The 25,685-nt window shown below is 39.8% G+C and overlaps 2 protein-coding genes and 3 long non-coding RNA genes across 6 annotated transcripts; 4 read left to right on the top strand and 1 right to left on the bottom strand.

The window, feature by feature from the left end:
- The first annotated feature begins 405 nt into the window (after nucleotides 1-405).
- On the top strand, nucleotides 406-2,243 carry LOC149379464 (uncharacterized). The gene is made up of 4 exons (XR_016294275.1): nucleotides 406-749; nucleotides 844-959; nucleotides 1,244-1,356; nucleotides 1,997-2,243. It is a non-coding gene; the product is annotated as an uncharacterized LOC149379464 (long non-coding RNA).
- A 3,183-nt stretch (nucleotides 2,244-5,426) lies between these two features.
- LOC149379463 (uncharacterized) lies at nucleotides 5,427-7,229 on the top strand. The gene is made up of 4 exons (XR_016294040.1): nucleotides 5,427-5,735; nucleotides 5,830-5,945; nucleotides 6,230-6,342; nucleotides 6,983-7,229. It is a non-coding gene; the product is annotated as an uncharacterized LOC149379463 (long non-coding RNA).
- A 3,183-nt stretch (nucleotides 7,230-10,412) lies between these two features.
- LOC149379462 (uncharacterized) lies at nucleotides 10,413-12,215 on the top strand. The gene is made up of 4 exons (XR_016294048.1): nucleotides 10,413-10,721; nucleotides 10,816-10,931; nucleotides 11,216-11,328; nucleotides 11,969-12,215. It is a non-coding gene; the product is annotated as an uncharacterized LOC149379462 (long non-coding RNA).
- A 3,152-nt stretch (nucleotides 12,216-15,367) lies between these two features.
- Nucleotides 15,368-20,153, top strand: DFB (DHFS-FPGS homolog B). Its single transcript, XM_089602368.1, has 16 exons — nucleotides 15,368-15,523; nucleotides 15,615-15,772; nucleotides 15,864-15,929; nucleotides 16,153-16,262; nucleotides 16,348-16,408; nucleotides 16,541-16,624; nucleotides 16,754-16,810; nucleotides 16,895-16,955; nucleotides 17,197-17,243; nucleotides 17,347-17,424; nucleotides 18,076-18,240; nucleotides 18,322-18,609; nucleotides 18,766-18,844; nucleotides 19,122-19,268; nucleotides 19,603-19,754; nucleotides 19,826-20,153. The coding sequence occupies exons 1-16, from the start codon at nucleotides 15,511-15,513 to the stop codon at nucleotides 19,883-19,885; spliced, it is 1,626 nt and encodes a 541-aa protein (XP_089458494.1). The 5' UTR covers nucleotides 15,368-15,510; the 3' UTR covers nucleotides 19,886-20,153.
- NEDD1 (Transducin/WD40 repeat-like superfamily protein) lies at nucleotides 20,141-24,706 on the bottom strand. 2 transcript variants are annotated; one of them, XM_089602366.1, is made up of 10 exons: nucleotides 24,330-24,706; nucleotides 24,033-24,145; nucleotides 23,601-23,861; nucleotides 23,376-23,480; nucleotides 22,850-22,915; nucleotides 22,421-22,639; nucleotides 21,549-22,010; nucleotides 20,905-21,462; nucleotides 20,641-20,817; nucleotides 20,141-20,550 (listed from the first exon to the last, which is right to left on the bottom strand). In XM_089602366.1, the coding sequence occupies exons 1-10, from the start codon at nucleotides 24,490-24,492 to the stop codon at nucleotides 20,443-20,445; spliced, it is 2,232 nt and encodes a 743-aa protein (XP_089458492.1). In that variant the 5' UTR covers nucleotides 24,493-24,706; the 3' UTR covers nucleotides 20,141-20,442. The 2 variants fall into 2 exon arrangements, with proteins under 2 accessions (XP_089458492.1, XP_089458493.1); XM_089602367.1 differs by having other exon boundaries at nucleotides 21,549-22,007.
- Nucleotides 24,707-25,685: the final 979 nt, after the last annotated feature.

Here is a 25,685-nt window from a genome sequence, read left to right as displayed (position 1 = left end):
ACAACCGAGAGAAGCTACGAGACTCTCACTTTGCTCTACTTCATAATACCAACCAAACTACTTGTCTCAATATTGACTTTAAGGCCCGAGTCTTTGCAAAAGTCATGTAATAATCTGAATATTAATATCATAATTTAGAATTTTGTAAAACTAAATATTAGTATTTGGTTTATTATATATACCTAACTTAAGAATTATTTATTTAATTTTAAAAATCTGTTAGCTTTGTAAATTATTTTATATGTATCAAGCTTTAATTTATGTATACCTAAAAATATATCTATGGATATTCATGTACATATATAATTATAATCTTCTCATACATATATAAAGTAATTTAAAAGCTGACTTTTCTTCCTTGTACGTGTACGTACATGTACATATACATCAATATAGCAATTTTTAATAATAATTACTTTTATCTATAAAATTTTGTGTATATCAGTATAAGTTTTAAAAGCAACCGACTCTCCTTAGACAGCCACTGTGGATAAGAACAAATAAAGGATAGAACAAATAAAGGAAAGAGAACCCGTGGGGAAGAAGAAAACAGGCCGAAGAAAAAGAAATCCAGACCGAAGAAGGAAGAGAGAGAGAGAGAGAGAGAGAGAGTCTGAGCACGAGGGAGAGCGAGAGACGGACAACGAGGATCAGAGGAACAACGAAGAGGAGAGGACCGGTTGTGGTTCGCCGGAACCGCGCGTGTGCGGCGATCGACGGGAGGAGAGCTTCGGCGGAGGTTTCCGCAGGTAAGTCGGAGTTTCTCCATCTCCTCTGAGTTCCAATCCACATCTTCTTGGGCTTCTTGGGTAAGAGATGGCTGAACCTCGTTTTTATTTCTAGGATTCGATTTTGAGAAATTAAATTGGGGGTTTGCGTGTTTTGGGCTCCGATTGGGTCTCACGAAGGAAAAAAAATTGAGAAGAGGTGACCGCGAGTCTCGCCGAGTCTTATTCAAGGTAAGCTTTGGTTTCGTTCCTCGTTCCTTTGTTTTTCGCTGTGATGTTCTCGGTTGTTCCGACTGCGTTGTTGTTGCCTCTCGTCCCTGTTGATGCTTTGAATGTTTGTGGATAATCAGATAATCGAATGTTATGTACGTTAGTTGATGATGTTGTAAAACTTGTTGGTAGAGTCTCGTCGCGTGATTTGTATAGTTCAGTCACATATAAGGTTCCAATCAAATGAGAATATCTCGAGTTATCTTCTTTTTTCTGATTAAGCTCGTTATGGCTTATCGGAGTAGGTGATCGATTAGAGGAAGTTGTTTCGCGGGTTCACGGAGTTAGTGAATGCCCGGGTTTCAAAAGTGGAGAACACTTTGTGAACGAGAAAGCGGGATAAGCGTTTAATCTCGAGGTAGTTTAAATATAACCTTTCTTACCTGGTTTCATGGTTTGGCCATAACTTATATATTATTTTCGAAATAAAAATATTTTCAAAATGTCACAATACCCGAGACCAGTTTTAAAATGTGGCAGAATCTCAAATCGGGAGATCCGATTGTGAAATTGAAACGTATTTTCAGTATTATACATATATTCCTTATTTGAAAAATATAGATATAATATTTTTCTATTTTGGCCTGGGATAGCCGGATACTTATATATACGAAGCGGAGAATGCATGCGTATATATAAAAGGGTGTGGAGAGTGCACCATTCTGATCAGAGGAATGCCACGTGTTATGTGAGCAAGCGGTGGCAGGCCACCAGCATAAAAATCGCATTTTATTTATTCATTTGCATATCTCATCATTTAGTGCACGTTTACTTTCTGCGAGTTAGACTCGTACGTGGTTGGAGATCAACACGTGACGAGGGTTATACTTATACGTCTATAGAGATATACACAGGACAAGAATAATACTATGATATATGAGAATTATTATTGTTTAATAAATGTATTTTAAAAATCGAGCCAAATACTATAACACCTACTGGGCCTCAAGCTCACCCCTACATTTCTTTGTTTTTCTTAAAATTATCTGTATAACCAGGAAAGTGAGAAGAAGTGTTAGGACGACCTCAGGATTATAGCGTCGTCAAGTTTTGAAGACTCTGTCTTGTTTTGGAGCAACAGGTGTATATATATGTTTATATACTTACCTAAGTCGTTGTCGAAGTCTCTGTTTATGTTTTGTATTCTGTTTATCTTTCTCTGGACTTGTAAAGTAAATAACTACTGAGTATGCACTGTGGGTATGTTTTGGCTCTGTTAGCATTAATGGTCTAGTTTTCTCTTAATATCGCTTTTTTTTACTCACGTCCCATTTTAGGGGCGTGACAGAGTGGTATCAGAGCCCTAGGTTATAGAATCTCTAGGGGTTGTCATACTCGGTTTACTTTACACTCATGGTCCATTGATTGATTACAGAATGGCACGACGTGGTAGACCGCCTGGTGCGAGACCACCTAATGTTCCGCCGTTGCAAGAAAACGTGCGACCAGCTGAACCTCCTGAGGATGTTGCTTCTGCGATGTATCGCGCATTTCAGGAGATGGCTGCACGTGCACGGAACGAAGTGCCAGATGCCCCTTCCAGGAGTCAATGCTTTCGCGAGTTTCAGCGACTCCATATCCCTGCATTTAAGGGTGATGCTGATCCACAAGTTGCGGATCACTGGTTTCAAAACCTTGTAATGCAACTGGATACGATCAGAACTCCGCCCGAGTATCGCGTAGAGTTCACGGCCACTAAACTCGAAGATCAAGCTGGCGTATGGTGGAGGCAACTGAAGAGGACACATGACGTGGGCAACATGATGTGGGAAGAGTTCGAAGGACTATATTATGGACAGTTTTTCCCACAAAGTTTCCGGGATGAAAAAGTGAGAGAATTCATTGGACTCACTCAAGGAAACATGTCAGTGTTTCAGTATGAAGCAAAGTTTGGTGATCTGGCGCGCTTTGCTCCTTCGATTGTGGAAACCGACCACATGAGGTGTATCAGGTTTGAAGATGGTTTGAAGGCTTCCATTCGAAGGCAGATAGTCGCGTTGGAGATTCGCGAGTATGCTCGACTTGTGTCAGCAGCCTTACGCGTCGAACAAGATAGCATCGCGTACCAGAAGGAGCGAGTTGAGAAGGGTGAATCTTCTGGAGGACCGACTAGAAACGTTCATCGCACTGGAGACGGGCGTGGACCATCTAGCGATGTAACCAGCGGAGGGCAGGCTAGAGGAAGTGTTGCTAGACCAACGGGTAGTAGTGGTTGGAGTCCATATGGCTTGACTTGCTACACGTGCGGAGAGCCTGGTCATACAAAGCGAAATTGTCGGAGGAATCAGAGTCAACAACCTCAACAATCTTTCGCTCCCTCTAGCTATGGGCCAACAAGTTATGGCCAGCCAAGCTATCAGTCGTTTGCACCCCAGCCTCAATATCGATCACCACAATCGAGTTATTCTCAGCCTCAAGGGTTCACGCCTCAACATTTCCCGCAGCCACTACCACAGTCTTCGGGAAATGTGCAGTCGACGATGCCAAATCAAGCGAGACCTGGAGGCCAGAGAGGTTTTGGAGGAGGAACAGGAAGAGCTCAGGGGCAAGCTAATGTGGTGATCGGGGAAACCTCAAGGATGGAAAGCAATCGATCTGCCATGGACGGTATGATTCTCATCTCAACATCTTGGGCTAAAGTGTTGTTTGACACTGGAGCCACACATTCGTTCATCTCTAGAGTTTTTGTTAACATCTTGAAGTTAGAAGTGAATGCATTAGAAAGACCCATGTTCTTGCATATACCTCTTGATGAGGCTAAAACAAACCTTAGATGTCATAGTCATGTGGTCACCGGGAATGGTGAACAACTAGACGTAAGTTTGTTCGTGTTGCCTATGACTCAATATGATGTCATACTTGGCATGGATTGGTTGTCAAAGTATATAGCCCAACTACATTGCTATAGGCGACGAGTAACGTTGCATACGGGATCTAAGAAGATTTTCATGTATCGAGAAGGTCAAGACCAAAGGACAGAATAACGTATGTTGAAGTCATACGTTGGAGTACGAAGAAATTTGTCGTGTTATGCCCTTCGACACCAGAAGTCGATGTGGAAGACGCTAATGCAGGATTAGTTATTCCTATCGTGGATGAATTTTCGACGTTTTCTCGGAAGAGTTAACTAGCATGCCGCCTGATCGGGTGATAGAGTTCTGTATTGGTCTTATCCCAGGAACCTTGCCAATCTCTATTCCACCGTACAGGATGGCCCTTGCGGAGTTGCAGGAGTTATGCAAACTGCTTGACGAGTTAACAAGCATTTGATACATTAGGAATAGCACGTCCCCATAGGGAGCACCTGTGTTGTTTGCAAAGAAGCACGATGGAAGTCTAAGGTTGTGCATCGACTACAGAAAGCTGAATGCGGTAACAATCAAGAACAAGTATCTGTTACCAAGGATTGACGAGTTGTTCGATCAATTGGGTGGATCTCGATTCTTCTCTAAGATAGATTTGAGATCCGGGTGTCATCAACTCAAGATCCGCGAAAAGGATATCCTGAAAACAGTTTTCAGAACTCGTGATGGTCATTTTGAGTTCTTAATCATGCATTTTGGGTTGCATACAATAATACTTTTCAGTTCAGCATAGGCATGACCCCTTTTGAAGCTCTATATGGAAGGCCATGTAGATCTCTTGTGTGTTGGATTGAACCAAAAGATCGCGTTCAGACATGAGCTACGATCATCGAAGAAAGTAATGAGAAAATCGCGATCATTCAACAGCGATTGAAGATAGCTCAGGGTCGACAAAAGAGCTATGCTGATAAGAGACGAAGACCACTTGAGTTTGAGATTCGGAAGAGTGAACCCGATCCTACAGCTATCGTCCAACTCAAGGATGTGCCAATTCAAGAAGATGTATTGTACGATGAAGTGCCAACTCAGATTGTCGACATAAAGATGAAAAATCTTCGCAACCGTGAGATTCCGTTGGAGAAGGTTTTGTGGACCTATCATAGAACAGAGAAGGCAACTTGGGAACTGGAAATCGATATGATGGAAACATATCCCTACCTGTTTCATGTATCCAGTTAAGCGTAAAATTTCGGGACGAAATTTTTCTAAGGAGGGGAGAGTTGTAATAATCTGAATATTAATATCATAATTTAGAATTTTGTAAAACTAAATATTAGTATTTGGTTTATTATATATACCTAACTTAAGAATTATTTATTTAATTTTAAAAATCTGTTAGCTTTGTAAATTATTTTATATGTATCAAGCTTTAATTTATGTATACCTAAAAATATATCTATGGATATTCATGTACATATATAATTATAATCTTCTCATACATATATAAAGTAATTTAAAAGCTGACATTTCTTCCTTGTACGTGTACGTACATGTACATATACATCAATATAGCAATTTTTAATAATAATTACTTTTATCTATAAAATTTTGTGTATGTCAGTATAAGTTTTAAAAGCAACCGACTCTCCTTAGACAGCCACTGTGGATAAGAACAAATAAAGGATAGAACAAATAAAGGAAAGAGAACCCGTGGGGAAGAAGAAAACAGGCCGAAGAAAAAGAAATCCAGACCGAAGAAGGAAGAGAGAGAGAGAGAGAGAGAGAGAGAGAAAGAGTCTGAGCACGAGGGAGAGCGAGAGACGGACAACGAGGATCAGAGGAACAACGAAGAGGAGAGGACCGGTTGTGGTTCGCCGGAACCGCGCGTGTGCGGCGATCGACGGGAGGAGAGCTTCGGCGGAGGTTTCCGCAGGTAAGTCGGAGTTTCTCCATCTCCTCTGAGTTCCAATCCACATCTTCTTGGGCTTCTTGGGTAAGAGATGGCTGAACCTCGTTTTTATTTCTAGGATTCGATTTTGAGAAATTAAATTGGGGGTTTGCGTGTTTTGGGCTCCGATTGGGTCTCACGAAGGAAAAAAAATTGAGAAGAGGTGACCGCGAGTCTCGCCGAGTCTTATTCAAGGTAAGCTTTGGTTTCGTTCCTCGTTCCTTTGTTTTTCGCTGTGATGTTCTCGGTTGTTCCGACTGCGTTGTTGTTGCCTCTCGTCCCTGTTGATGCTTTGAATGTTTGTGGATAATCAGATAATCGAATGTTATGTACGTTAGTTGATGATGTTGTAAAACTTGTTGGTAGAGTCTCGTCGCGTGATTTGTATAGTTCAGTCACATATAAGGTTCCAATCAAATGAGAATATCTCGAGTTATCTTCTTTTTTCTGATTAAGCTCGTTATGGCTTATCGGAGTAGGTGATCGATTAGAGGAAGTTGTTTCGCGGGTTCACGGAGTTAGTGAATGCCCGGGTTTCAAAAGTGGAGAACACTTTGTGAACGAGAAAGCGGGATAAGCGTTTAATCTCGAGGTAGTTTAAATATAACCTTTCTTACCTGGTTTCATGGTTTGGCCATAACTTATATATTATTTTCGAAATAAAAATATTTTCAAAATGTCACAATACCCGAGACCAGTTTTAAAATGTGGCAGAATCTCAAATCGGGAGATCCGATTGTGAAATTGAAACGTATTTTCAGTATTATACATATATTCCTTATTTGAAAAATATAGATATAATATTTTTCTATTTTGGCCTGGGATAGCCGGATACTTATATATACGAAGCGGAGAATGCATGCGTATATATAAAAGGGTGTGGAGAGTGCACCATTCTGATCAGAGGAATGCCACGTGTTATGTGAGCAAGCGGTGGCAGGCCACCAGCATAAAAATCGCATTTTATTTATTCATTTGCATATCTCATCATTTAGTGCACGTTTACTTTCTGCGAGTTAGACTCGTACGTGGTTGGAGATCAACACGTGACGAGGGTTATACTTATACGTCTATAGAGATATACACAGGACAAGAATAATACTATGATATATGAGAATTATTATTGTTTAATAAATGTATTTTAAAAATCGAGCCAAATACTATAACACCTACTGGGCCTCAAGCTCACCCCTACATTTCTTTGTTTTTCTTAAAATTATCTGTATAACCAGGAAAGTGAGAAGAAGTGTTAGGACGACCTCAGGATTATAGCGTCGTCAAGTTTTGAAGACTCTGTCTTGTTTTGGAGCAACAGGTGTATATATATGTTTATATACTTACCTAAGTCGTTGTCGAAGTCTCTGTTTATGTTTTGTATTCTGTTTATCTTTCTCTGGACTTGTAAAGTAAATAACTACTGAGTATGCACTGTGGGTATGTTTTGGCTCTGTTAGCATTAATGGTCTAGTTTTCTCTTAATATCGCTTTTTTTTACTCACGTCCCATTTTAGGGGCGTGACAGAGTGGTATCAGAGCCCTAGGTTATAGAATCTCTAGGGGTTGTCATACTCGGTTTACTTTACACTCATGGTCCATTGATTGATTACAGAATGGCACGACGTGGTAGACCGCCTGGTGCGAGACCACCTAATGTTCCGCCGTTGCAAGAAAACGTGCGACCAGCTGAACCTCCTGAGGATGTTGCTTCTGCGATGTATCGCGCATTTCAGGAGATGGCTGCACGTGCACGGAACGAAGTGCCAGATGCCCCTTCCAGGAGTCAATGCTTTCGCGAGTTTCAGCGACTCCATATCCCTGCATTTAAGGGTGATGCTGATCCACAAGTTGCGGATCACTGGTTTCAAAACCTTGTAATGCAACTGGATACGATCAGAACTCCGCCCGAGTATCGCGTAGAGTTCACGGCCACTAAACTCGAAGATCAAGCTGGCGTATGGTGGAGGCAACTGAAGAGGACACATGACGTGGGCAACATGATGTGGGAAGAGTTCGAAGGACTATATTATGGACAGTTTTTCCCACAAAGTTTCCGGGATGAAAAAGTGAGAGAATTCATTGGACTCACTCAAGGAAACATGTCAGTGTTTCAGTATGAAGCAAAGTTTGGTGATCTGGCGCGCTTTGCTCCTTCGATTGTGGAAACCGACCACATGAGGTGTATCAGGTTTGAAGATGGTTTGAAGGCTTCCATTCGAAGGCAGATAGTCGCGTTGGAGATTCGCGAGTATGCTCGACTTGTGTCAGCAGCCTTACGCGTCGAACAAGATAGCATCGCGTACCAGAAGGAGCGAGTTGAGAATGGTGAATCTTCTGGAGGACCGACTAGAAACGTTCATCGCACTGGAGACGGGCGTGGACCATCTAGCGATGTAACCAGCGGAGGGCAGGCTAGAGGAAGTGTTGCTAGACCAACGGGTAGTAGTGGTTGGAGTCCATATGGCTTGACTTGCTACACGTGCGGAGAGCCTGGTCATACAAAGCGAAATTGTCGGAGGAATCAGAGTCAACAACCTCAACAATCTTTCGCTCCCTCTAGCTATGGGCCAACAAGTTATGGCCAGCCAAGCTATCAGTCGTTTGCACCCCAGCCTCAATATCGATCACCACAATCGAGTTATTCTCAGCCTCAAGGGTTCACGCCTCAACATTTCCCGCAGCCACTACCACAGTCTTCGGGAAATGTGCAGTCGACGATGCCAAATCAAGCGAGACCTGGAGGCCAGAGAGGTTTTGGAGGAGGAACAGGAAGAGCTCAGGGGCAAGCTAATGTGGTGATCGGGGAAACCTCAAGGATGGAAAGCAATCGATCTGCCATGGACGGTATGATTCTCATCTCAACATCTTGGGCTAAAGTGTTGTTTGACACTGGAGCCACACATTCGTTCATCTCTAGAGTTTTTGTTAACATCTTGAAGTTAGAAGTGAATGCATTAGAAAGACCCATGTTCTTGCATATACCTCTTGATGAGGCTAAAACAAACCTTAGATGTCATAGTCATGTGGTCACCGGGAATGGTGAACAACTAGACGTAAGTTTGTTCGTGTTGCCTATGACTCAATATGATGTCATACTTGGCATGGATTGGTTGTCAAAGTATATAGCCCAACTACATTGCTATAGGCGACGAGTAACGTTGCATACGGGATCTAAGAAGATTTTCATGTATCGAGAAGGTCAAGACCAAAGGACAGAATAACGTATGTTGAAGTCATACGTTGGAGTACGAAGAAATTTGTCGTGTTATGCCCTTCGACACCAGAAGTCGATGTGGAAGACGCTAATGCAGGATTAGTTATTCCTATCGTGGATGAATTTTCGACGTTTTCTCGGAAGAGTTAACTAGCATGCCGCCTGATCGGGTGATAGAGTTCTGTATTGGTCTTATCCCAGGAACCTTGCCAATCTCTATTCCACCGTACAGGATGGCCCTTGCGGAGTTGCAGGAGTTATGCAAACTGCTTGACGAGTTAACAAGCATTTGATACATTAGGAATAGCACGTCCCCATAGGGAGCACCTGTGTTGTTTGCAAAGAAGCACGATGGAAGTCTAAGGTTGTGCATCGACTACAGAAAGCTGAATGCGGTAACAATCAAGAACAAGTATCTGTTACCAAGGATTGACGAGTTGTTCGATCAATTGGGTGGATCTCGATTCTTCTCTAAGATAGATTTGAGATCCGGGTGTCATCAACTCAAGATCCGCGAAAAGGATATCCTGAAAACAGTTTTCAGAACTCGTGATGGTCATTTTGAGTTCTTAATCATGCATTTTGGGTTGCATACAATAATACTTTTCAGTTCAGCATAGGCATGACCCCTTTTGAAGCTCTATATGGAAGGCCATGTAGATCTCTTGTGTGTTGGATTGAACCAAAAGATCGCGTTCAGACATGAGCTACGATCATCGAAGAAAGTAATGAGAAAATCGCGATCATTCAACAGCGATTGAAGATAGCTCAGGGTCGACAAAAGAGCTATGCTGATAAGAGACGAAGACCACTTGAGTTTGAGATTCGGAAGAGTGAACCCGATCCTACAGCTATCGTCCAACTCAAGGATGTGCCAATTCAAGAAGATGTATTGTACGATGAAGTGCCAACTCAGATTGTCGACATAAAGATGAAAAATCTTCGCAACCGTGAGATTCCGTTGGAGAAGGTTTTGTGGACCTATCATAGAACAGAGAAGGCAACTTGGGAACTGGAAATCGATATGATGGAAACATATCCCTACCTGTTTCATGTATCCAGTTAAGCGTAAAATTTCGGGACGAAATTTTTCTAAGGAGGGGAGAGTTGTAATAATCTGAATATTAATATCATAATTTAGAATTTTGTAAAACTAAATATTAGTATTTGGTTTATTATATATACCTAACTTAAGAATTATTTATTTAATTTTAAAAATCTGTTAGCTTTGTAAATTATTTTATATGTATCAAGCTTTAATTTATGTATACCTAAAAATATATCTATGGATATTCATGTACATATATAATTATAATCTTCTCATACATATATAAAGTAATTTAAAAGCTGACATTTCTTCCTTGTACGTGTACGTACATGTACATATACATCAATATAGCAATTTTTAATAATAATTACTTTTATCTATAAAATTTTGTGTATGTCAGTATAAGTTTTAAAAGCAACCGACTCTCCTTAGACAGCCACTGTGGATAAGAACAAATAAAGGATAGAACAAATAAAGGAAAGAGAACCCGTGGGGAAGAAGAAAACAGGCCGAAGAAAAAGAAATCCAGACCGAAGAAGGAAGAGAGAGAGAGAGAGAGAGAGAGAGAGAAAGAGTCTGAGCACGAGGGAGAGCGAGAGACGGACAACGAGGATCAGAGGAACAACGAAGAGGAGAGGACCGGTTGTGGTTCGCCGGAACCGCGCGTGTGCGGCGATCGACGGGAGGAGAGCTTCGGCGGAGGTTTCCGCAGGTAAGTCGGAGTTTCTCCATCTCCTCTGAGTTCCAATCCACATCTTCTTGGGCTTCTTGGGTAAGAGATGGCTGAACCTCGTTTTTATTTCTAGGATTCGATTTTGAGAAATTAAATTGGGGGTTTGCGTGTTTTGGGCTCCGATTGGGTCTCACGAAGGAAAAAAAATTGAGAAGAGGTGACCGCGAGTCTCGCCGAGTCTTATTCAAGGTAAGCTTTGGTTTCGTTCCTCGTTCCTTTGTTTTTCGCTGTGATGTTCTCGGTTGTTCCGACTGCGTTGTTGTTGCCTCTCGTCCCTGTTGATGCTTTGAATGTTTGTGGATAATCAGATAATCGAATGTTATGTACGTTAGTTGATGATGTTGTAAAACTTGTTGGTAGAGTCTCGTCGCGTGATTTGTATAGTTCAGTCACATATAAGGTTCCAATCAAATGAGAATATCTCGAGTTATCTTCTTTTTTCTGATTAAGCTCGTTATGGCTTATCGGAGTAGGTGATCGATTAGAGGAAGTTGTTTCGCGGGTTCACGGAGTTAGTGAATGCCCGGGTTTCAAAAGTGGAGAACACTTTGTGAACGAGAAAGCGGGATAAGCGTTTAATCTCGAGGTAGTTTAAATATAACCTTTCTTACCTGGTTTCATGGTTTGGCCATAACTTATATATTATTTTCGAAATAAAAATATTTTCAAAATGTCACAATACCCGAGACCAGTTTTAAAATGTGGCAGAATCTCAAATCGGGAGATCCGATTGTGAAATTGAAACGTATTTTCAGTATTATACATATATTCCTTATTTGAAAAATATAGATATAATATTTTTCTATTTTGGCCTGGGATAGCCGGATACTTATATATACGAAGCGGAGAATGCATGCGTATATATAAAAGGGTGTGGAGAGTGCACCATTCTGATCAGAGGAATGCCACGTGTTATGTGAGCAAGCGGTGGCAGGCCACCAGCATAAAAATCGCATTTTATTTATTCATTTGCATATCTCATCATTTAGTGCACGTTTACTTTCTGCGAGTTAGACTCGTACGTGGTTGGAGATCAACACGTGACGAGGGTTATACTTATACGTCTATAGAGATATACACAGGACAAGAATAATACTATGATATATGAGAATTATTATTGTTTAATAAATGTATTTTAAAAATCGAGCCAAATACTATAACACCTACTGGGCCTCAAGCTCACCCCTACATTTCTTTGTTTTTCTTAAAATTATCTGTATAACCAGGAAAGTGAGAAGAAGTGTTAGGACGACCTCAGGATTATAGCGTCGTCAAGTTTTGAAGACTCTGTCTTGTTTTGGAGCAACAGGTGTATATATATGTTTATATACTTACCTAAGTCGTTGTCGAAGTCTCTGTTTATGTTTTGTATTCTGTTTATCTTTCTCTGGACTTGTAAAGTAAATAACTACTGAGTATGCACTGTGGGTATGTTTTGGCTCTGTTAGCATTAATGGTCTAGTTTTCTCTTAATATCGCTTTTTTTTACTCACGTCCCATTTTAGGGGCGTGACAAGTCACGAATGATGTCTAAAAGGTTTGCCCAACTTTGAATATCGAAAACCCTAAAGATGAGAGTGTCATCCGCGAACTATAGATGGGAGAGATTCAATCTCAGGGAGCCTACCCATTACACCATTACTGTCATCATATTCATATAAGTCTCATATATAATGAGTCACAAAAAGATTGATATACATATTTACACATAAGAAAAGTGCAAGTTTTACACTTCTTTATACAGAACTTTGTACCTAAAAGAGATATACAAAATGAGGACTACAGACATGCATAATCCTAGTCATATTTACACAATTGTTTCGATTTTTACGCGCGCAAGTGCACGTGTCGCTCAAGTAATATAGTGAATTAAGTACGAGTGTCGATCCCACGAGGAACAAGCTTAATTAACAACCAAATCAACTAGCACGAATTGAACTAAAAGGAAAGATGGAAAGATGTCACAAATTATTGACAAGTTTTAAAACAATTAAATAACAAAATAATCAAATAAAAGTTGTAAGCAAAAAAAGAGGCTAAGGACCAAGGCTTCACGGGTTTATTCAACGGTTTGGATACACGAATTTGACGCATAATCAATAATCAACTCACTACTCTTTGCTAACCATACTCACAGAATAATTTTGCTAAATCTCTCTCGAGCATCTAACAACCTATGTCAAAGCTAGAAAAATCTTATCTCGATCTCAATCCCTAACAAAAACATGCATTCATATCAAGAGCATTCACACGATTCTATGGCAACCTAACTATCTCTAGCCTAGGCATGCAGCATAGTAATTCTAACCAAAACACTAACAACCTAATCTTTCTCAAGCATCAAGTTGAAGTATTAAATCATGAACAAGGTAGCTAAGCTCGATCAAGCATTAAAAACAGATTTGAATTAAGCAAAGTAGTAGAGAATGGAAATTGAACTTCAATATATTAAATCGTATCCATAACTGAATCCTAAACCCGCTACGCCATAGTCCTTAATGGAGTTAGTTCATGGCGTAGCAAGAAAACAAAAATAAAATAAAAGAAAAGAAAAAGAAGAAGAAGAAACCATAATTGAAAAACTAAATTGAAAATTACAATACGGGAGTTCAAGAGTAAAAGAGAAGAAGAAAACTGTAATTGGCGCGAATTGATGAAGACCGGCTCTCCTCTTTCTCTCTATCTCTCTTAAACACTAAGAAAAACAATGAAAAAGTGCCAAAAGTCCCTAAACAAGAGATTGAGAGGTGTATTTATAGGCCTAGGTCAAAATCCTTGGGTTTCTCTTAATTTTCGGAGCAGATTGGGTAATTAAAAGTGATCCAACGGCTCAGATCGACTCCAAATCCGCGTTTCCTCTTTTTTTGTCTCGGCGGACCTCGCGGCGCGCAGTTCTAGGGTCGCTCCGCGAGGTTGACATCCCGGAAGACCTCGCGTTCCGCGCTTCATGCTCGGAGATCGTTTTCGGCGATTTTCGGAACCTCGCGGCGCGACCCTAGGGGGTCGCGCCGCCTAGGGTCGCGCCGCGCGCTTTTTCTTCCCGCGCGCACCGATTTTGTAACGGCCATAACTCCTAGCTCCGATGTCCGATTCTTGCAAATAAATATGCGTTGGAAAGCTAAGAGAGAGCTCTATCCAATCATGGAATTGGATCATCCAAAATATTTACTTCAAACTCTCAGAATTGTTCACAAGAGGACGCTGTATATCTTCTTTGCTCTAACTTGGCGAAAAGTCTTCGAATCTTCTCAAAATGGCTCCGTTACTTCACGTGATGCTCTTCTAACCTCCTTAATACCTCATTGGCCTCTAAAACCTACAAGTCTCTCAAAAACACACAAAAACATCACAAATACTCGAGAACAAGCTCGGATTTAGTCGGGAAAATAGGAGTTTTCCGCGTGATTAACGCACCTATCAACAATCTTAGTCTCGGAACAAACCCTTAGGTTGCATCAGCAGAGGCTCCTTCCTTGTGTTGTTCGTCCTGAAACGAGGGCTTCTTTGTACAAAGGAAAACATATGTGCCGACAATGCCTCATTATGTCCTTGAAAGCTTGAAAACAGATATACATTCGTTTAAAGATCGGTTTACCTATGTCGAATTCAATAGTGGGATCAGAGTTTGACCTCTTTATTTTTGCGTCGTAGTCTCATAGTGTGGCTTATTGTTCTTTGAAGGAACATTCAATAACTGTTGTTGCAGTTCTTTTCGCTCTATAAGCTTTCATTTTAATACATTCCAAGATGTAGTCTTTTTGCACACGATTCATGAAGTCCGATGCTGACCAAGCTCGCTGTCCTTGAATGCCTGCATATAGGTCTTTGCAAGCCATTTGAAGTTGTAAATCTTTGAAAGCATTTCAACACATTGCTAGTGTCCATCTAGAATGTCTGATTTTCGTTGTCAAGTTTAACAATCTTGCTTTCGGAGTCCACCACGAGCAACTCAAGACATTCCAACTATACCAACTCTCTCTCAGCGTTCGTGTATATATACCAACTCTCTCTCAGCGTTCGTGTATATAATATCTTCTAAGCCAACTTTATTTCCTCTACAAGCTTTAAATTCTCATTATTTGCATTGACGACTTTCCTTCCTTTTGTGTGACTCCACTCCTTTAGTGTAGTGTCTAACTATTGCGATTTATCGTGTTTCACTAAGACGGAAAAGAAATCCTAACGATTTAGATCCTACAAAAAACACGAACAAAGATCTAACTTTTATTTTAATACAACGAGCTATTGATAAAAAAAATAACCACACGACATAATTATCATGAAAAGTAGAACATACATATAATCCGGAAATTTGAATTTTCACGTGTCTGAAATAATTTTGGGGTGCGTTCTTTGTGATCTCTAGATCGGATCGCATCAAGTCTTCCGAGTCGTTAACCTGTGCACGAAAACAGAAGAGTGGGTCAACTCTTTCACTCATCGATAGTTCAACGCTGGAATAATTTTATTTATAAAAAAATGAAAAAAAAAATTACAGTATAGTCTATCACAATTGCTAGTATGTATTAAAAAAAATATCAATTTGAGTGGTATAAAATTTATATAAAATTCAAATTTGAGGATAGGAAATGAAATTAATAATAGAATGAGTAAAATGACGAAGTGGTGTTTGTCTCGGAATGATATTGTCGTACCTCGTTGGACAACAACACTCAGACCCAACAATCAATCATCACCACCACCTTTATATCCCAATCCCAATCGCTTTCGTCCCTCAAACCTCTCTTCTCTTACCGCGCGAATCGCCATGGCTGACCGAGGTAATTACACTCGATACCACGATGCGAGCCTTAACTTTTCCTCTGTTATTTGTTTGTACTGAGTTTTTCCTTTCCTCTTTTGGTTCGGAAGATGGCGGTAGAGACAGTGCCATTGAATCCCCAACACCGGCAACGCAGACGCCGTACGAGGAAGCCATGGATGCTCTCTCGTCTCTCATAACCAAACGTAGTCGTGCCGACAAGAGCAACAATGGCGATCGATTCGACCTCATTTTCGATTACATTAAGGTGATGAATTCCATTTTTTTTATCCAGTTCTTTCAAATCAGTCTATTTGAAGGTCTTAATTGATAGTTGTAATATTAATCCTCAAATACAGATGCTTGATATGGAAGAGGCGTTGTCTCAGATGAAGGTTATTCACGTTGCTGGTACTAAAGGGAAGGTACGCTTATGACTAACTATTATGAATTACAACTTTTTTTTTTAAATTAATTGTAATTACAACTTTTTTCTAAATTGTTTGATGCGTGAACTGTTTGCTCACTTAACTAGACTACGATTTTTGGTATTCTGTATTAATTATCTTGGTTATTTGTACATTGCTAATTATTTTCTTTGTCCTGGGTTTTGAATTTCCTTGCTCTCTTTTTTTTTTGCCGGAAAAGGGATCCACATGTACTTTTACGGAATCTATATTACGTAATTGTGGCTTCCACACTGGGCTTTTCACTTCACCGCATCTTATTGACGTTAGAGAAAGGTTTCGTTTGGATGGGTGAGTGAGTTCTAATTAAATTATAACTGTCAGTTTACGCTATTTTTCTCTCTTCGATAGTTATATACAGTTGCTATTGTTACAGTGTTGACATATGCAAAGAGAAGTTTTTGGCGTATTTCTGGTGGTGCTATGATAGGCTGAAGGTATTTCTATGCTCCTGGGCATAAGTGGAAAAATCTGATGAGAGACTTAGAAAATTAAAAAAAAAAAATACATATCCACACCTCATTTTAACCAGGAATCTCATTTTTCCGGTTATGCTTTTCTTTATGCAGGAAAGAACTACTGATGATATTCCGATGCCGACTTACTTTCGCTTCCTTGCATTGCTTGCCTTCAAGATATTTGCAGCAGAACAGGTTTGATGTGGGTCTTTTAGGCCTTCAGTTATAATTTTACTCCGTTTGATGCATTTGATATTAACATAGAAAATTCATTCCAACAAGTGGAATTGAAGTACTTCAGTTTTGCTGTGAAATTTTATGCAGGTGGATGTTGCTATTTTGGAGGTCGGTTTAGGCGGAAAGTTTGATGCAACCAATGCGGTATGTTTATTTTTTTCACGAGTTCGGAGACGAAATAGTCCTCGTTTTAGAAATATTTTTTATGTATGGACAATCATATTTCAGGTCCAGGCGCCTGTTGTTTGTGGTATTACTTCACTTGGGTATGACCACATGGAAATTCTTGGTTAGTTTTTTTTTTTTTTTTTTTTCGTTTTTTTTTTCTTTTCTTTTCTTTTTTTTCCAACGAATTTCTGGACAATGTTACCCTGCTGATTGACAAGACAGCATATCAATACAATTGCATTCTTCCATGGTTTGTTGTGCACTCCATTAAATGAGCAGTCCCATATCAACCAAGGATTGCCTTTTCTTTTGAGTCTTTTATGGATCTTTTTTTCAGTGTTCCATTGTTGGTGTGTTAACAGGTTATACTCTTGGGGCAATCGCTGGAGAGAAAGCTGGTATCTTTAAGGTCACTTTATATCATATGCTAATTTGAAAAGACTTATAATACTAAACAAGCGTGCTGTAATTTGCTCAAATTGTGGTTGTCCTTTTGTTTCGTTGTGATGCAGTATAATATTCCTGCATTTACATCGCCGCAACCTGAAGAAGCGATGCGTGTGCTTGAGGAAAAGGCTTCTCAGTTGGATGTAAGTTTTAATTTTTTTTCCCTGTGCTCATCCTTTTATCAGCCTCGGAACCAATGATTTATGTATTTTCCCTTCATTAATTTTGAGGCCGTTTCAGAGTTTGAGAAACAGAAATGGGGAATGAACTCTTCATTTAGATTGGATTAGTACAACGTTTATCCATTGAAAGAGAATAAACAAAAGTCAGCTATAGAATAGAGCCCGCGAGATATGAGATTACCCAAATAAGTCAGCTTTACATAGAGCCCATGACATATGGAATTACCCAAAAAATTTACAAATTTACCGGCATATAACGTACTTAGATATTTCTTGAAGCAGCCACTATACTCATTTTCTCATAGGCTCGCATGCCATTTTTGCAAATAGATTATGGAAGATAGCTTTTTTAGTCAAATAGAAACATACTTGTACCCAGCACAAATAGGAAACAATTGAACGTCTAGATGGTGTGAGAATAAGATCTGAAAAACTAGTAGTTTTCAAGTTCGTTCTTCTTGTTTCCCTACAACTACTTTCTTTCATACCTTACGTTATCTTCCAACAACTGACGGGGCGGTGCTGTATATGGTGATGAAATGGGATGCATATACATACAAAATAAAACTACATGCTCTTACGAATTGGAAGAAAATCACGGTGATATAACAGGTAAAACTTGAAGTTGTGCAACCATTAGATGCAAATTTGCTGAATGGTCAAAGACTTGGGCTTGAAGGCGAGCACCAATATCTTAATGCTGGTCTTGCTGTTGCACTGTGCTCATCTTGGCTTCAGAGAACTGGTCACACTGAAATCACCCACTTGGAATGCACTGTAAGCTATTCAAAACAATACATTTATCTAAGCATGCATAAATGGGGCAATGCTTGATTGACTTCTATTGCTATGCAATAGAACTCCTTGCCAGAGCAGTTCATAACAGGATTAGCGATGGCCAGTTTGCAAGGGCGGGCTCAGATCGTCCCTGACCGGGTTGTAAACGGAAACAGCCATGGAGATCTCACGTTCTATCTGGACGGGGCCCACAGTCCTGAAAGCTTGGAAGTATGTGCAAGGTGGTTCTCTCTTTCGATCAAAGAAGACCGACTAGCATGGAGTCATCAACTGCATCACAAGTCGGAACCCTCGCATCAGCTGGCAAACTTGCAGCTTGATGAGAGAGCGAGGAAGAAAAGTACACAGGTTAACGTGCAAAAAACTATTTTCCTCTCTGTAATATTTGGCCATCTTTTGTGTATGTGATACATGACAATAGTATCCAATAAGACTATTCCATGTAAATAACTTGAATACAATGTCTTTACCTTTTTGTAATATATATTTGAATTTTCATTGCAGATACTGCTGTTTAATTGTATGTCCGTCCGAGATCCCCATCTACTCATTCCACGCTTGATGGATACATGTGCCAGTCATGGTAAGTTTTTTTTTTTTTTTTTTTTTTTTTCAACACGGCTTCAAAGAGAAAACTGATATAAGAATGCTTCTAGGTCAAAAGATTGTAATATGTTGGGTATTTCCATATGATGAAAACACAGTTCTGCTTACTTTTGGGAGGTATGGGAGGGTTATCATGAGAATATAATATAAGGAAAAAAAAAAAAAAAAAAGGATCCTTGTGTATGGATTACAAATCTTAGCTGGATATTTTTGGATATGTGTTCTGAAAGTAGGACATTTATTTGATGTTCTAGGTGTCCGCTTCACGAAGGCTCTTTTTGTCCCAAACACGTCCCTGTATTTCAAGGTTGGAAATAATTCGTTGCCGCAAACTGAAGTTGATTTGTCATGGCAGTTCAAGCTTCAAAGCGTATGGGAAAACCTCATGCAGGCAAACAAGGGTACAGGGTCATATTAGATTGAATCAATTTTCCTATAGCATTATATTCATTTCAACCGTGGTCCATATATTTGTCTCATATTCATAGCATGCATTCAGGTTGAAGCATTTGCTGTTGAACTATGGTAGAAAGAAAGAAAAAAAAAACCTCTATGATGTTTGAAAATAAAATGAAATACGTAGATGTCACTCGATTCTTTTAGGAAATGAAATCTCAATTTTAGTTATATATTCTCCCTCAAACTCTCATAAATCCAAACAAAAGAAAAATGCAATGGGGCTTCTCATCTTTTCCCTGCATACTTTCCAGGTCTAACATTATTGTTTTGAATCAGGAGTTGTTGATGAGAAGATAGCAGACGAGTTGAAGGAAGACCAGGAGATGTGTGTAAAGAGTGGCGAAACGAGCGCTGTGTTTTCTTCGCTTCCGTTGGCAATCAAATGGATCCGAGACAGTGTCCAACGGAATCAATCTGTTCGTTTCCAGGTAATTGCTGATTACATCTTCGCTTCAATGTAGTGCATAGTTATTCACCGATTTTGGTTCCTATGTTACAGGTCCTTGTAACCGGTTCTCTGCATCTTGTGGGAGATGTGTTGAGATTGGTTAAGAAATGAGACTCGATCAAGTTAATCCAACAGGGAAAAAGTAGCCCTTCAGTTATTCAACTGAAATGCTTGTCGACGCTCAATACGAACATTTTTTGCACGCGTTTATGCTAGCATACATATATTGCAGAAATATCATAGAATTTTAGAGGCACTTCATGTTTTTTTTAATATATTTAATTATTTATTTATTTAATAGAAGCCAAGTATTTCTAGGAATGTATTATATGATTCACAAGCTTCAAAATTTTGATTTTAAATACATGCTACAAACTCAAAATTAAATGTAGAACATTTCTTCCCAAATGCTTATACATAATGCTCATGTAACATGAACTCATAACACACCATTGCTACAAACTTAAAAAAAAATTATAATATTCGTAATACAAAAGAATCTTATGCTGCCATGTTCTGAATACCGACGGTTCAATTCATTGGCGGAAGAAACTGGTCTGTACGCAGTCAATGCTTTTCTTCGCTTTGTATTGATCATCCGGTAATTCTTTATGCCAAGGAACACAGTGCAGGCAAATTTGTTAAAAAGTATAAATTGAACAAGTTAATCAAAGCAACCGCCTGAGTTGCTGATTTTCTTCCTTGAGGGCTTTGACCTCCTTTCTCAGATCTTCCAGGTTTTCCAGCATCAGATTCTGTACTTGGGCAATTTCCATCTGGGCAAAAAATTGCGACAAAAATAATTTCAGAAGGAGCAAATAAAGGCACACGATAAATAAAAGGAACACAATGAACACACACGATACCTCCTGCAAATGAAACTGTCTCAGCACTTCTATATGAAGGTTCCGTACATCATCGCATACTGATTTCTGCACAGTTTGGAGGGTCTCTTCGAGAGCACGTTGAAAAAGCTGAAGAGTGAAAGAATTTCCCTGCTGCAATTCCTGCTGAGAGACCTTGGGAGGCTGTGATGTCCCACCCTGTCATGGTACACATAAAATATGATCCAGTATAACTGCAGACAGAATGATGATAATATCTCGGGCATCAAATATTTGATATCTTACATTTAATGCGGGAATTACTATGGCGGCTGAGTTGTCCGGCTTTGACAGCAAATTGTTGAAAATCTCTCTGGGTTCAAGCTCTGTTTTCTTTATTTTAGGTGACCCAGTCACCGGTGATGTTCCATTGATTCTCTGGGCGTACGAAGTGTATTTCCGGCCCGACGACGCCAGTGGATCAGTGGCCGCCAGTCCTCCTAAGACGCCTTTGACACCAGGGGACATAGACGCAGGAAGAGAATAACTGTCCAAAGCTCCCAAGGAAATATCCTGGTTTAAAGATATGTCCTTAGTTTGCAAGTTTGCAAAATTAGAGCTTGGGTTTGCAGAAGACCCGAGACTCGTTTGATTCAATGTCGCAAACAGATCTGGTGGGAAAGAGCTTGACGCCTGATTGGCAGTGAGAATTCCCAATCGAGACGGAAAAGCGCGCATATGGGCATACTTATCAGAAAGTTTCTCACCGCCCCAAGCTTCCGGAGGCGTTATCGAGGTGTCTTCGCTCTTCGAAGATGGAGACGGTGTCGATCCTAACATCCCATATGAAGCCTTACCATCATCCTGTCCACAAAGAAAAAAGAAAAATCAATACACTTGTTTCAGAATTTAATATCGATGTCCATGCAAGTCAGGAGAAGGGATGGGACCTGTTCAACAATTGAGGTCGGTTTCCAATCATGTATCGGGTGATCAATACCTCCGTCTTTCGAGAACGAATATCTTCTAGTCGACGGTGGATATGGGAGCGAAGAAGGCTTCTTGTCTCCAAGCAAATGCTCCTTTCTTGGTCTGTCGTGATCGTCCACGTACTTGTCGAGCCCGGGCGTGATCGGTTGGACATCCACGATCGGGGAAAAGACATCCATTTCGTCTTTGAAGTTATAGCTAGAACGAGGATGTTGCAACCTCGGCAACGGTCCGCCTGGTCGCACATGGCTCCGTTGCGGGGTCTCCTCCATGGATGGTATGTGGAGCACAGAAGGAAGTGGGTCAGGCATAAGAATTGAATCTTCCACGGAATCGCCCAAGAGAGCAGTTTCGGCGCTGCAATTACTCTCACTCACAACGACCGGTTTAGATCTTTGCCAACATAAACTCGAAACAGCCTGCTGATTACAAGTGGTACAAAAAAATTAACATACTTCACCCTTTTTTCCCCTCTCTATTTTTTTTGTTGTTGGAAGAAGAGACAGTTTCTATCAAAAGAAAACAGGATATTCGAAGGGACTAGACTAGACCACTCTCGGGAAGAGCAAGGCAAAGAAACATTTGCCACATTGACTGTTTCTTTGACTCTAGATACACCATAAAGACAGTACAATGACCATACTTACTGACACCTTTTTCTTTTTTTTTGCATGAGACTTTACCATACATTTCTCCTCAATACAAAAGAATAGACCCAAAAGTAGAAGACCCTAAAATACAGCTGAACTGTTGGAAAGCATACGCAAGCCAATATAAAGAGAATTAACAATGAATCAGATGGCATGAACTAATGGTGAAATCACAAGAGTACCTCGTTATTGTATGCTTTAAGAGCAGTGATGGGCTCTGGCTTTCCTCGGACATCATAGAAGACAACCCGACCATTGCTCGTTCCAGCTGCCAGGACTCGCCCATCATCTCTATACGCCAACGAAGAAAAAGGTGACTCATATGATATGCAAGACGAATATCTTCTAGATCCCGAGTCATATGTGTACAATTTTTTATCTAGACCAACGCTAGCAATTGTCTGCGGTAAGAATGAAGGAAGAAACATAAGAAAAGGTGTTTAATAATTATCCAATGATATTCTGTTAGCACAGAAGCTGCATGTAGAGCATGTTATAACTGGGAGATTCTGTTATTTAAACAATAAATAAGTATGTGTGAACAGATTGATGTTAGTGTGTGTGAGTATGTGTGTGTAAATTTTTTTTTTCGTCAATGGAATTTGCACGACCTTGTCACTGGAAGGTGAGAAACTGATACCAGCAGTTGGTGCAGAATGCTGCTTCAACCAAGAAACCTGAGGAAATTTTGGAGAAAAGCAAAAGAGGATAAATGAGATATATACCCTTCATTGCAAAGACAAAAGCTAAAGGCCATTATTACTGAGGTGCTGTCTGTGTGGTAAAGATTATTTTTTTTTTTTTTGGTATAAGAAACAGAAATCAGTCCATGTATTTTTTTTATTTAGTAAATAGAGAGACAACCGATTTATTTGTGATTTACACGGACCATAGTATTACACTAAAATCAACTGGCTAGTAGAAACTGGCCCATATTCAAAATTTAAATCCAGATAGTAACGCAAGATGGGTAATTTCAATACGAAATTCATGATCCTCTAAAAGAGACTAGAATAAGAACAATGAAGTAAACAATCTTTTCCAGAGAAACATAGAAACCATGCAAAAGCAAAACAACTATTATTATTATTATTATTGTTATTATTACAAATAATCAGCACAAAGCAGAGTATGAACCTTTGGGCTCCGGCCAGTTGTATCCCATAAATGAACAGTCCCGTCATCACCTGCTGTTACAAGAAGGTGCCGACTAACCCGGGAATAGTCAAGAACTTTCAAAACCTGGTCTTAACATCAGTACAAAGACGATTACTCATAAACTACTCGAATCACCCACCAAACAAAACAACAACAACAAAAATACACAAATTATGAAACTTATATAAATATTAATAAAAAAACCTGCTGATACGGATCCTTGAGCTCGGCAGTACGAGCTCCGGAAGTAAGATTGTGAAGGATAAGATCCCCGCCGAGACTTATGGAAGCCAAGTACTCGTCCTTGCAGTTGTACATAGCCCCGGTTATGGTGTTTGTGTGGCCTTTCAACCACTTGATACAGCGCTTCCTTTGCAAATCCCATATCCTCACAACCTGGCCGCTCCCACCGGTGCATACGTATCTGGACACCTTGTTGCTGAAACTGATAGCATGTATCGACTCCTGCGTAAAAAGAGAGATCAGCATAACTTGATTCAACACCAGGGTCATGGAAGTCATTGTAACCCAGAAGTGTACTACAAGCCCATAGAGAAATGTTGAAATGAAAGAAAATTTTTTCCATTGCAGAATGTTGAAATGAAAGCAATTTTTTTTTTATCCTAAAAAACTTACGTCGATGTTGTCACCGCTGTCGGTCCCGGCCACAGGGATAGTTCCCAAGCTCTGCCCATTTGTTCGCCACAACGAAATCTTCCTATCGTCGCCGGCGCTAGCCACCACCAAGTCTGCAACGCAACCCAAACACTCAAGCGAAAATTCAAGGAAACGAATCGGTCTATTTCTTTCGCACAGTGAAAACCAAAACAGTCAAAATTCAACGCATTGATTGTCACGCTAAGACACTGTCGACCTAAACTGACAACTCAAAAACTATTTGGGTGACGAGAGAGAGAGAGAGAAGAGAGAGACTGGTGTGATTCCACTTGAGAGAATTGACATGAGAGCCAGGAGATGGAGTGTAGCTCAAAGCGCAGGGATCGCCGGGCTTCCCTGACACGTCGAAGAACTTCACCGTGTCTCCGCCGCTGGCCGCCAGCAACGCCGCCATGGATTGATCTCCGCCGATGTTCATTTCCTCGACCTTAAAAACTCCCCGACCTTTGACGCTTTTTTCTTTTTAATTTTTCTTACATTTACCGTTTCAATTTTGAAAGGCAAATAAACCCTACCATTTTAAGAGAGGGATTCGAATAAGGTGCGAAAAAATTTAAATGGGTGTGTCTGTGTTTGTGTTTGTAGAGAGAGAAACATGGAATGAGTTCTTAGAGTGAGAGAGACAATTATACTGGGCTGGGCCATGATATACGGCCTCTGGGTCCACTGCTTAGCGTGACTCTTACTTTACTAATTTCGTTTTTCTTTCTGTTTTTTTTTCTAAAATATCCTACACCTTTTTTTTAGTTAAACATTATTTACTCACCATGTCGTTTATCAAAGCAAAACTCATCATTAAATCATATGATCCTCGTGCTTTCCCTGATATTCATTCTTCATTTTGAAAGTGGACATCCTATATGCTTTCAAAGAAGTCCAAAGAATTGTGAGACGCTAATTTTTAAAAATTTTAAAATGGGATTGTCTTGGTCATGCCTAAAATAAGAACGGAGCCAATTGGATGCCAGAATAGAATTATTTATATTTGTGAGATATCCTACTAATACGCGCGGAGATTTAAATAAAAAAAAATAAAAAATAAAATAAAATAAAAAAACTTGTAGTAAACTTGTTTGAGAGTGGAACTTGATGAAGAAAGTAAAAAAACCACAATCAGTCTCATCATTCCTCGTCTTAGTGGGATGATCCCTAGAGAGTCTAGACAATATCTTCCATGCGAAGCAAAATCGTTCATATTACACGAACGATGCTGACCCCGCATCTCATAGAGAAATCGTGGTCGAGACTAAAAGAGAGAAATGTCGAGAAGTCATGGATTGAGAGAAATCGTAGTCACATAATGCACTCAAACTCAATTTGGATTGTGTAAGGAAAAAAAAAAAAAAAAAAAAAAGAGGAGCCGATGAACAAGTCAAAACTTTTGAGACTAAGCTTGTGAAAAGTGGTTTTATCCCGAGAGAATAAATCAACCGTAGTAGGTTTTCTCTCATGTTGTCATTTATAAATCCATCATAATTCTTTTAGCATTGTTGCTCATTATGATTATGAGATTCAATTCTAAATGGGTATCCGGAAGAATAAATCTGCAAGGCTCAACCAGACGGAATTGCTGCGAACAGCAAGAGCAAATGGTCTACAAGCTACTAAAGT

Source organism: Urtica dioica, chromosome 12 (assembly GCF_054948205.1).
Source record: "Urtica dioica subsp. dioica isolate 48M chromosome 12, U.dioica_male_clone48M_v1_H2, whole genome shotgun sequence".
In the NCBI taxonomy this organism is placed as follows: Eukaryota; Viridiplantae; Streptophyta; class Magnoliopsida; order Rosales; family Urticaceae; genus Urtica; species Urtica dioica.
Note: the sequence above shows the minus strand (reverse complement) of the source record. Positions and strands in the feature narration are given on the sequence as shown.

Coding starts and splice junctions, on each gene's coding strand:
- NEDD1 (XM_089602366.1), bottom strand. CDS start 24,492: ATGAACATCGGCGGAGATCAATCCATGGCGGCGTTGCTGGCGGCCAGC. Junction 22,640..22,849: donor TCTCACCTTCCAGTGACAAG/GTCGTGCAAATT, acceptor TTCTTACCGCAG/ACAATTGCTAGCGTTGGTCT. Junction 20,551..20,640: donor GACAGTTTCATTTGCAGGAG/GTATCGTGTGTG, acceptor TTTTTTGCCCAG/ATGGAAATTGCCCAAGTACA.
- DFB (XM_089602368.1), top strand. Junction 16,811..16,894: donor AGTTTGATGCAACCAATGCG/GTATGTTTATTT, acceptor ATCATATTTCAG/GTCCAGGCGCCTGTTGTTTG. Junction 19,269..19,602: donor CCTCATGCAGGCAAACAAGG/GTACAGGGTCAT, acceptor GTTTTGAATCAG/GAGTTGTTGATGAGAAGATA.